Below are 12,563 nucleotides of genomic sequence, written 5' to 3'. Positions count from 1 at the left end.
GTACAACAGGTTTATTTATATAATATTGAATTCAATATTTTAGAGATAAATTCAGTTAATCTTTGTTATTAAAACACAGCCAAAGTTATGTATGGTAATTTGCTAAGCAAATAAAGACTTAGTCTTTGCTGGAGAAGGGGATATGCTAATCGTAATGACATGATGCAGCCCTGAACTAAATATAGACAGCTCTGAGAAACTCCAAATTCCTGTAATCCAGTAAACTCAATGAGAATCTAGTGTCAGGAAATTTCAGCACCTTTTGCAGATGCCACAGGAAATGAACAGAACACCTGACTGCAGCTTTCTGAAGCAGCTGTTTATGTACAATAGAAGAGCTCTATACAGAAAAGAAATTCACTATTTCATTAGATCACATGAATGAATTTCAACTGCACTGCATTGTCCAGATACAGGAAGAAATAATCAGATTATTATTGGAAAGGCTTTTATCTTCTAGTCACTGGTTGCTGTATGATCATCAGTACAAGACACATCTGCGTGAAGACAATCTACATTAAGATTTCCACCTGAAAGATGAAGAGGATTGATGTCATCCAGAACACGTTAACTGTAGTGTTTGTTGCCCTTAGACTGTGAAACCACTGAGACAAGCAGCCATGAACTCACTACAGAACACAAGACACCAAAGCAGTAATACATATTTCTAAATAAATACATAAATTGACAGTAATCACAAAAACGAAGCACCTTTCTTTTGTTCTGTACGGGTCTTTAAAAAGTTATACATCAAACATAAGTTACCATACGCATATTAATTTAAGAGTGTGATGTGATCCTAAGTTTCTCACATGTGGGAAGAAGGACCTACTTAAACCTTTTTCTTTATTTTAAACATGACAAAAAGACCCAAAGACTTTCAGACTCAAAATTCGTTAGAACATGAAGTAAACCAACAAACAGTCTAAGAAAATGCAGAAATTACTAAATACTACAGGACTCACTTGCTCCCAGGTTTGTTTTCAATCATCTCAGTACTGCAGATGCCATAGCACCAGCCCCTCCGGCTCTTTACATCACCAGAGGCCTAACTGTGTACTTCTTCCCTACTCCTCCTCAGGGAACTTGTGTCTACTTCTTGGTGTCTGAGCTCTTAAACCCTCATTACCTTTTATTTTGCCCTCTAATCACTGGAGCCTGAAACTTTCTCTCTCCCAAACAGTCACTATTCAATCCTTTTTCTCCAGGAGGCTACATCTTCCCAAATCACTCACTCTTTCTACATGAACATAATACACTAATACAAGAAAACAGCAGACGAGGTAGTGTCAGACACTTTTCCAGCCTGCAGCAAAATCAATACATACTGGCAGAGTGCCAGACACCAGGAAGAGAAACACCAAGAACCTTCAAAAAACAGACTTAGCACTCTGTGCCTTCGCCAGCGTGTCAGTAAAGGGCTTCTGTTCAAAGTCAAAATCCTGTTCCTCCAACCTATCTAAGAGAAACTTCCACATCAGACATACTTCGCATAGTAGGTCTGTATGCAAGCTGTAGAAAACAAAACAAATCACATTCAGATGCTGCCAATTTGGACTGTTCTGCTTAAAACAGGAAGAAAAAACCACTAAGTCAGAAGTATCCTTCTCTAAAAAAACAGAAGCATCCTTAAAAAGCAAAACCATTTGTCAGAGGAATGGGCATAGCATACACAAAACCCAAAAGTACAACCTCGAAAAAAACCCTATTATAAAATTCTGTCTGCTGATGAACACAAGAGAACAACCAAGCGAGATTACGAGTCAGACTCCAAAGCAGTATCGCAGTACTGTCTCACTATCATCTCATCAACTAACAGAATTCCTTGCCTGAAGTATCAGAGAGATGTCAAAAAAAAAAACCAACCCCAATCAAAACCCCCAAATCCCCCAGTGCTATGAACAGACAAGTACCACAGAGAAGTAGGTGCTCTCTGTAAGGCTCAGGTTTGTATCATTTCAAAAGACATCCATTTCGTATGCATTAGAAAACAAATCGCTTTCACAATAAAAAGATACTACTGAACTGACAAGTTCTCATTTGATGTGTAAAGTAGAAGTAGAAGTCCAAAGACTCTTACCTTTTAGCACCCAATCACAGGAATTTTCAGTATCATTTGACACTGCAGATTCTTGCATGGTAACATGTCTGTTTTGAACAGAAATTGTATTTAAGACTTCCATTTTGCAAAAAAGCAGAATTAATCTAACCAGTTACATAAAATTAAAGTTCTCAGTAATGCTTTTAGCTATGGACAGAAGCCTTACATACAGCTCGCTGTTTTAAGACTGTTCTTAATTCTCTCTTTTGGCTTTCTTACGTTCATCCCTGTAGATATACACCTAAATATGTTAAGTAAAACCAAGACATTTCAAACGTCATTTCAAATTTTGGGATTCAAAATTTGTCAGTAAAAGCTGATTTTCCCTTTTCACCTTTGCCTAAAATACTGAGAAAGGAAATCTCTGTCTAGCAAATTATGGAAATACTGTGATAATGAGGCAATTCATCAGCTTCTACAAAATGTGATTTATAGTAATTTTATATTCAAGGCAATTTGTATAACAATGAATCTCAAAGAGTAACAAAAACGTTTGTTCATAGAAAGATATTTACTTCACCTATTTTAAAGGTAAGTAGGGAAAAACCAAGTATTTCTCCATAGAAAGTCTCAGAAGGTAAAAATACATATTAAAATATTATATATACAATACATATAAAACAACAACGTCATTATCGCAGATCTTGGAAGCTCGTACCTGGTGAATGATACCAAGGATAATTACAGCAAGCTGTCTAGTAAAGTGGAAAAATGAGAATTTGCAACAACCTAGTGGAAATGAAAAGTCCCCCAAGTATGTGTAACTTGGAACTATACAAACATTCAGGTACAGGTATCTATGTATATACACAAGACACATTAAGAAGCGGAGTTTAATAAGTTACAGAAAGTTTGCAGAGACAAGAGGGATTTTTTTATTAGAGGCAGGCTCTCTGTAGGCTTATTTCCTCTTTCCCCCACATTTTATGTGAAATGTAAAATTTAAGTGATTTTGCCTACAACAACAAATTACTTTCTTTTTTTGTAAAAGTGCAGTGCAGACAGTTCCAGAAAGCTGTCATCTTCATAAACATTGCTTAAAACTGAAAATACTCAATGGCATCAAGACACTGAAATCTTCATGTTCAGGTCAAAAGCCACTTTCAGATCTTTACCAGATTCTGCTAATTGTGTAGTTACAGAAGCACTTTATGTAACTTCTTGTAAAGAAGCTGCCTAAAACATATACAGAAAACCACATTTATTACAGTACTTGGCATTTAGTCACCAGTCTGACAAGTCTAGGAACGCTGACAGAACCAGAACTAATCAACACATCTTAGAGATCCAGAAATGGAGACAGACTAGACCATGTCAGAATGTGGGATGCTCTTGCATGCTGCTGCTGATTCAGTTTAAGCAAATCTCCCTTTATAGCACAAGTTGCACAAACCACGCTGAACAGTTTGCTGTTTTGCATTGAAAAATTGATTCAAGTCTAGGCTTTTTATTCAAAAGGAAAACAATAAAATGCAGAATTCTCCAAAGAGCAAGAATAGCTGCTGATGTGTTTTCAAAGGTATCCACTGAACCTACTAGTTCTGTTGGGATGAAAAGACATACTGGATGCCACTTAGAATTGAGTGTCTAGATTCACTACATCAGAGAAAAAAAAAAATACCTCAGCTGATTGATTCAAAAACCTGCACTGTTTGGAGTCACTTTAAGGGTAGGCAATAGAAAATGGCAAACAGAAGCACATGTGAAAACTAAGTTTCTCTACCACATTCCGGCTGCAGGCCCAGAATCCTTTCATTGTGACTGGCAACTAATGCCTGGAAGTGACCAGCACTCACTCTTCTCTTCTTAAAATGCAACCACCAGAGGAATAACCAGTCCTAAATCCTAAAGGTCAGAGCGTGGTCATCTGAATCAAACCATTCAAGACAGAAACACAGAGCCTTTTCTGAATCTTCCTGGATTAAGAGACAGGACCTGCTTGTCCTGCTTACTCAAGAGACATAGGTTCTGGGCACAGGCACAAGCACAATTACAGCAGTTAGGAAACTTTAAGTCAGAGAGATGTATAGCAAGGTTAGGTGCCTCCTTGGTTGTTGGGTGCTTTGTTAAGATTGCTTAAAAAAAAAAAACCCAAACCCAAAAAACTCAAACCAAACCCACAAACCAAAAAACCCCCCAAGAAACAAGCCTTATTGAATTTTGGACCTCAATCACTGTTGCAGTGTGTTCTACTTTTGAAGGACATGTGCTCTCATTATCTGAAATTTGGAAGCCAAAAATTATTATCCCTGAATTTTCAGAACTCAGAAAAGCCCTCCAGATTTTAAGGTCACAAACAGTCAAAGATTAAAAGTGGCATTGGCTAAACACGTTTTTGTGTTTAAATTCACAGCTCAAACAAAATAGATGCCACTGAACACTTGTCAGTTACTGAATTAACCTGGTACATCCTTCACACAGTCTCAGTGCTTTGGTTTCAAAATAAAAGTTGAATAAGAAGCATTACTTCATTATAGCAACTGTCATTTTGACAAGCTGCTAGATCTCAGATTTTTGTGGTTGGAAGAACACCACAAATTAAGGCACTAATCATTTCCTTTACAATTACAATTTAAATGCTATTAAACTCAAAAGTAACACTCAACAAACTTTGAAAAGCTTTTTAACAACCCAGCTATACTTCCAGAATAACTTGCTGCTAGCAGAAATACGGTTCCTACTGCTGTGTACAATGCCAGACTAAAAGATCAGTACTCAGGAAGTAATGTACTGAAGCCCATCCCCATGGACTAAAAGAGTTTTAGCAAAGATCCAGATTCTTTCCGTCATCATCTGCCTGCTCTTATTAATCTGAAGGAAAATAATAACAAAAGCTATGCATTGATACAGTTAAACAAAACATACAGCAACAACTACCAGGTGCAGCCATTAAGTGCTTGCATTGCTCTTCTACCTAAAATCACCTAGATTACATTCATCTAGAGCGTAATGGCGAACATTAACCAAACATTAAACAAAACATACATATAAACTAATATTTATACAAGTAAGAGATTGTTTACAATAGTGCAGTTCTGACTCGCTGTTCTGTGTGGACAGATTGAAGTGGCATTACAAACTAACAGTCCAACCAAGCAAAACTTGAGTATGGATAAAATAAGAAGCCAAACAAGAAAACATACACAATACTCTAGAGTATCTCTAAAGAGAAAAAAAAAAAAGGACATTAACAGAAACAACATTTTATTTAAAAATATGTAGTGATGTGAGTGCAACTCTGCCAGCATAATCACTTCTTTTGGTTGGCCAAACAAAGTTGAAGTCCCAGTTGTAGCTGGTAAATACTAACAAAATAAAAAACAACAGTATAAACTGGCCATTCTTAGTATTATCTGGTGATATCATAAGCTACCTGATAAAACTGTGGTAAGGTCTCTTGCCTTACTTTAATATTCTCATATACAGCCTAGCTGCTTCTTAAGAAGTTGGATGCTCCTACTAAAGACTCGCCCCGTTCTTCAGAGGCTTGTTTTTGCAGAGGTTTTATTCTATTAACATCTGAAAGTTTTATATTCTCGTGTCTGAAAAAACTGTCCAGCACCTCAGAAAAGGTTCCCTTCCTCTTTGGAACACGGATTTAATGGAGGGGAAAGGATAAGGAGAGCAAAGATTAAAAAAAAAAAATGAATGCAGTTATAAGATGGTACAATTACTTAAAATAAGGATAACATAAAGCCACCCAGAAAAAGCAGAGGAAGAAAATTAGAACACCTCTCCCAATAAAAAACCCTAATCTTCACAGGAAAACCTTGTACTGTTTCTATGCAAGCTTTATGTTTTTCCTCGTAAAATGAAAAATTTAATCTTAAGCCTCATTTATTAAATACAAGTATCAAAGCTCAGGGGAAAAACAGAGTAGACAGTTGACAAGTTAATCTATCCTACGAAGGTCTACCACCTCTTTTTACAAAAGTTTGTTTCTACTTTAAACTTCCCTTTCCCCTTCAGTGACTTTTATTATCATCTCAAAACCCAGAGAAACATTAATGCCTAACAATTTACATGAGGAACTTGCTGAATGAAGATGCAGGATCATAAACATCTATAATGTCTTAGTCAAATTACAGATTGAAAACTATTCACGTCTAGGGATAAAAGAAAAGCAGGGAAGGAGAATGGCAGAATGGAATACTACTGTAGAGACAACCATCTACTCAAATAGATACAGCAAAAGAATAAGCTACCCCTAGAAAGTTAAAAATACTTCTATTATACCACTTTACAACTAAAAAACTACCCGCAAAGGGATATCTGCTATCTCAAACCGTCAGATATTAAAAAATATTATTATTTATTAAGAATATTATTCTTAATTAGCTTTGTTTATACTTTCATATTTTACTCTACTTGGGCTAAACTGATTTTTTAGGATGGTATTTTCCTTCGAGTTTATCCTAGTCCTTACGAAGAACAAATTTATTTGCATTCAGAATACTGTCATACCTCAATCAAATTTAGACAAATTACTGAAATTCTGTAAGGAAGCCTGACCACTACAACCAAAGTATACTGATATGAGAACAAAGTATTTAGGATTAATGTAATAAAAAGAATGATATGCATACCTAAAGTTATCATCTACTGAATCTCTATTTACTGAGATAACAGGATACTCGGGCTTAATATCCTGATTTTCATCTTTAATGCAGATGCTATTACAGGATGACTTCACAGGACAATTTTCAGGGTCTGTGAGTGCAAGCTCCTCTTCATTACTAGTTCCAAAAAGGTCAGGATCATCCTGAATCACATCAATTACAAGAACATCTTCTTTGTAAGCTTCAAGAATATCTGGAAAATTTCGACTTTTGTGTTGTGAAAGATTCCCTCTTGATATGCTATCATCATCTATTTCTAGTGCAACAGGGTGGTCAACTGCATTACAAAACTGATGAGGAAAATTAGATTTTAGTACGCATTCAGTACCATGGGTATCAGGTACAGATGACTCTAGCTGTCCATCAAGGAAAAGATGTGGATATAATGGAAAATGTTCAGGGAGCGCAGGTATCTCATTTGAAAGGTTTTCAGGGATATCATGCTTAAGGTCCTTACTGTTGATCTCAACCACTCTTTTCTTCACGGAAGCTGTAGATGTAGCCTCACTCATGACAGAAAGAGGCTGCTGCTCAGAATTTACCAAAGATGTCTCTTCACTTGTTTTCTGCCTTTTTGAAACCCTAGTGCTGTCAAGACGCTCTAGCGGACTACAGGTTTTTCTTTCAAATGAATGGACAGATTCCAATTTCCTGGATTCAGGTTTGTTTCTGCATAAAGGAATTTTGAATTTTGTCACGTTTCCAGTGTTTAATACTTTCATCAGCTTTAAATCAGAAAATGTCTGCTTTGTTACCGATACTTTACGGCTGAAGTTTATTCTGTTTTTTTTACCTGTAGAGGTACCATTCTGGACTGTCACAGACAGTTTTCTTTCTGTTACAGCTCCTTCATTTTTACCTTTTTTTTTTGTTGTAAAATTCAAGGTTGCTTTAACTTCTTGCGTATCATCACGGCTAAAAGCCACGGCACTTCTATCCGTATTAACCGGTGATTCCACACTTTCATTGCTCATTCTCAAAGTCTCATAAATATCCACAGAACAGGATTCTGGTGTTTCAGGTGAAGCCAGACTTTCAGTATTTGGATCCATTATTTTACATGTAGATTCTTTGTTAATTTCTGCTGATGACATACACAAATCCAACTGTCTCAAATTCCCAGTCACAGCACTGTTTCCTACAGCTTCAACGCTGCTTTTATCAGAGGATTCCTCAAAGGCAGCCCTCAAAAGTCTTTTTCCTTCTGTGATGGACCCATGATTTTTATGAAACCATTCAGAAGTCCTGGCACAAGATTCAAAAGGCCAAACATTTTTACCAGTCATAGGTACTGTTCTCTGACAGGTAAACTGCTGCATTTTCATATTAACTTTCTTCAATTTTTCATCTCTCTTGCTTTTGTGAAAATTAGAAACATCATGGACTTGAGCTAGCACTCTTGGGCTACCTGAGGCAGCAGAATGATGTGCCACACTGTTTGAATTTTCTCCTTTTGCTATTACAGAGAGCTCAGATGTCTTCTTAAGGCCATCTTCAAATGCAAGTAATTTGGCACTACTCTTTCTCCAGAGTGATATATTTTGTCCTTCATGAGTATTTTTTCCTATATGAAGATTTGATGTATGATCACATGAAGCTGACAGAGTAACTTCTCTATGGTTTAGTCCCAAGACTGCAAAGGAGCTTGAGATGGCAACTGCCGCTTCTGTTTGTAACTCAAACTCAGTGCGTTCATTAGCCATGTCTGTGAAAATTTTCTGACCTGCTGATTTCTCAGTGATTTTCATCTTTTTTCTACGCTTTCTACCAATATTCCATTTTTTTCCCTTTAAACACATATTGTTTTCACTCTGACAGCATGAAAAACGCCCTTCTCCATTTTGATTTTTTTCTTCTTTATTGAACAAGAAACCACCTTTTATGGGTGATTTCTCATTTTGCATTCTACCAGTGCTGCAATTCATACCACACTGTTCTACAGTACCATCAGGAAAAACATACTTTCTTTTATTCTGAGCTACATGGAAGAATCCACTTAATTTGTAACTGCTGGTAGTTCCACTAGCTGAAGACTTCACAAATGTATTGATGTAACTACAGGCCTCTAATCTCACAAATGGGTTCTTTTCTGTTTCACAGAGCAAGCCATTACAATGGTTTAGGGCGTTTCTGTGATGTTCAGCATCACATTTTGCAGATACATTTCTCATTTTTTCAGCTGTAGTCACACTAGAACTTTGCAAGCACTTGATCCGATCAATTCTACGTTTCCTTTTTTTATACCGCACACCAGACTTTTTTGTTACCGGATGGCATAGAAAGCTCTTGCTTTGAGTCCCAGCTAATGTAGCAACCGTAGCAGATTCAGAGTGGTGAAGTTCCTTTTCCTTAGAATCTTCTGATATGTTTCCATTTGTCTTACGCTTCTTCACAGCCTGTGTACTGGAGTTTTGCTCAACTGCTTTCCATTTTTCCTTTGCTGGTTAAAAACAAAGAACTGTCATTAAAGAATATGTTAAGGGGAAAAACACTACCATATTGCAGTATTTTATAAAGAGAACAAAAAACATTCAAGGCTACTAAAGAACATGACACTGTGGAAGACTAAAACATTTCTGTAAAGTTGTTTTTTTTTTTTAAATTGAGCAGTATAATCAGACTTACAGTAACAAATGATGTTTTGTTTTCAGAAAATGCAAAGATGAACAGACCTTAAGGTGTCAAAGAGACATTGGAAGTTGTCTATTTAAAACATAGGTGGAAACCAAATTGGAGCAAGTCTAGCAAGAAAATGCAGGTGCTGTTTGGACATTCAGCCTTAAAATCTTTTGTTTACACAGCAGATTCTCTGCAATAGGAAAGCTTGTTTATAAGCATATAGTGATTTATTTCAGATATGTAGTCCAACCAAATACATAAGACTGTTCAAAATGATCTAGGAAAACTACAGGACCTACATTTTTATAAAATGCTATTTTTTTATTTAAGAGCAAATACAGATTACGTAAAAAACTGTACATCTGAAAATTACATCTGGATAATGGACTCAAGAATGTACTAGTAGAGTGTTGGGTTTTTTAGATCTTAGTTTTCAAAGTAAGTAAGATGCAATTTGAATACCTCCGTTTTTCAGAATATGGTTTCTAGATAAAATATTTATTACTAATAACCTGTAGCAAACATTTGTCATTTGAACGTGCCCACTTTCAAAGTCAAAAGAATGTCTTTTAGGCAATAGTCCTGAAAAAAAATCAGACTTTTAAAAATCCCTTTTCAAAATTGTTCCGGTTTAATACAATCATAAAACACCAAAATACAATTTTTGTTTCCACACCTTTTAGGATTTTGCAGAGAATAACAACTAAAAAGCAAAAAGTTCTGAAAACAAAACGCCAGCATCTTATAAAGGCAAGCACTAAAACAAGACAGCATGATACATATTCAAAAATAATCAGATAATATATGGATGAATGAAGAATTGACTAATTTTGGCTTTGCTGAAACTACTGCCTCCTTTCCTGCTTGTGTGTGACCTCCTACACATAAATGAACAGACAGTATTTTAGGCTGAAAAAAATAGTATCATTTTACTTGGGGCCTGTTGCTGCTGATACCCCTTCCTCCCTCCACCGCCCAGAAGGTTATCTGGTCTCCTCTCCTTTGTGCGAAAGAACTGCTTTTCTCCTTCAAGAAAAGCTTTTCCTCTTTCTAAAAATCTTCTAAGACTGGTTTCACAGCATTGTAAAGCAGACCCTAATTCTTTATCTCTACGCTTTTTGAGATAAGTTAGTAGCCACCCACTTTGAGATAGAGGACAGGCCGCCTCCTCCTGCCCCCATGACTTTGTCCCACACAGACACGTCTGCAAAAGAAAAATGATCTCCTGTTTTTTCCACTTTCTAATGGGGTCTTACTACAGCTCCAGTCCCTTATCATGCTACACCCTACAACAGGGCACAAGTGCTTACCACTTTCCTCCAGGCTGTGTGCTCCTTTCTGAAGGTTTGAGCTCTGCTGCTCTTCTTTCATGCAACAATTGCACACCTTTCCTCTTGCTGTCGGCTGTTCTTGGCTACTTAGACCCTGCTGCTGCTGTGACACCAGTGCATTTCTGCCCCTCTTCCTCAGATGCACGGCTCCTTCCTTGGACAGTGGACACTGCGTATGCAGTTCTAGCAAGGCGGATCTACCCCTCTCTCTGGGACCTTGTAGTTTTGGTTTCTGCATCTGCATCTTCAGTATCATCATGGAGTCAGTGCTTTTCATTTCAGTACTACACATGCCCTTTCTGGGTTGCTGCACCTCTGGTTCTGGCAAACAGGAAATACCATGTCTCTCTGTGCTCTCCATTTCCTCATCTGAGGATGAGATTTGCAATTTTATTTCCATAAAAGAGTATTTACCTTTTTTTCCTGAGCCACCTGAACTCTCCTGGAAACCTGAGACATTTGGTCCTTCTGAGCTATGCTCTCTCCTTTCAAGGCCTGCTAAGAATTTATTTTGCAAAGCAGTTCCTGAGCAAAATAGCTGTTGACCTTGCCCTGTCCCTCTCCTTCCAGTGTCTTCCCACCACATTGCTGGAGCCGTGGTCCCTGGTTGCCAATCTTCACATACAGCAGTGTCTGAAATGGGCAGAGCTACACCCTTCTTGCTTCTGGCAGCCCTTCTGCGCTGTATCCCCTTGGTTTTTTTACCTGGGAGTTTCTGGCAACTCTCGCCGTGCTCCTCCTGCATGGGCACATGAGGAGCAGACTGCTCACAGGAAACGCTGGAGAGCACAGCAGGTTGCAAACAGGAAGATACGGGCTGCTCGGGTTTTCTCTCTGCTGATAGGTGAGAACTCTGCTCGACTACCAGCTTCTCCTCTGGCTCACGTCCTACCCCCGCACCCAGAGAGCCTGGGCTGGTGACCATCCAGTCAGCCGACTCCACCTCGCTGGCAGTCACCACTTTGCCTGACCTTAAATGTGGCATCACAGGAGCCTGGAGACAGCAACAAAATTCACAAACCCCACTCACCAGTGCACTGGTGACAGCACTCCAGCTAGCACAGCACCCAAGGCGGGCACAGGCCCGACCAGGAGGGGAGCACAACCCCCCTCAGGCTGTTGCCTCAGGGAGTCCAGCCTGACAGAAAGCCCAGGCCGCCTGGGGCAAGCCCACGGCCACCAGCCAGCCCCAACACCGCCCTCCCCGCCCCGAGCCCGGAGCAGCCCCTCACGGCGGAGGGGGAAGGAGGAAGCAGCCCCGCGCCTCCCCCGCCTCCGGGACGGGGACGGGGCCGCGGCCGCGGCCGCCCCTGCCAGGCAGCCTGCTGCCTCCCGCGCCGCCACAGCAGCCGCTCAAGCCACCCCTGCGCCCCGCTCCCTCTCCCCGTCCGTCGTCCACCGAGCCGTCCGTCCGTCCGTCCGTCCCTCGACGCTTCGTCTAAGCCCCGTCAGCGCCGCCTGCCCGCAACGCGCCGCTGTCAAAGAGAGAGGCAGGCGCCCGCCGCAAGGGGGTGGAAGGGTAATGGCGGCGCGGGCGGCGCAGGCGCAGGGCGGGAGGCGGCGGAGGGCAGTGGCGTGAGGGAGTCTCCGCGGCCGGACGAAGCCGGGGACTTTGCGCGGCCGGGCGGGCCGACACTCACGGGCAGGGGGAGAGGAGACGTCGCCGGAGCAGCCATCCGCCTGTGCTCGTCTTCTTGCCGGGTCAATGGTGCTGCCTTCATTGCGGACACTGCTCTCTTGAGCACAGGGGTGGCAAACGCTGGGCCTCTTGTCTGTCAGAGCTCGGTCCAGGCCGTGGTTTCTCAAATTTCGGCTGAGGAGCCTTCGTGCAGCTCCCTTGTTGCCCAAAGCCCTGAGCCGCAGTGGCTGCAGGGTGAGAGGCCGCTAGACCTG

The 12,563-nt window shown here is 40.1% G+C and overlaps 1 protein-coding gene across 1 annotated transcript in view; it reads right to left on the bottom strand.

Annotated features, from left to right (window-relative positions):
* Window positions 1-11,655, bottom strand: part of TOPAZ1 (testis and ovary specific TOPAZ 1) — a 38,148-nt gene extending 26,493 nt beyond the window's left edge. Inside the window, exons 1-3 of the mRNA XM_054191865.1 lie at window positions 10,650-11,655; window positions 6,688-9,160; window positions 2,081-2,148 (exon numbers count right to left, since the gene is read on the bottom strand). Of these exons, the coding sequence (XP_054047840.1) occupies window positions 2,081-2,148; window positions 6,688-9,160; window positions 10,650-11,655 (3,547 nt within the window). The remainder of the gene's footprint in view (window positions 1-2,080; window positions 2,149-6,687; window positions 9,161-10,649) is intronic.
* Window positions 11,656-12,563: the final 908 nt, after the last annotated feature.

This window comes from Rissa tridactyla, chromosome 2 (genome assembly GCF_028500815.1).
Source record: "Rissa tridactyla isolate bRisTri1 chromosome 2, bRisTri1.patW.cur.20221130, whole genome shotgun sequence".
Taxonomy (NCBI): domain Eukaryota; kingdom Metazoa; phylum Chordata; class Aves; order Charadriiformes; family Laridae; genus Rissa; species Rissa tridactyla.
This window is presented reverse-complemented; position numbering and strand designations above follow the sequence as displayed.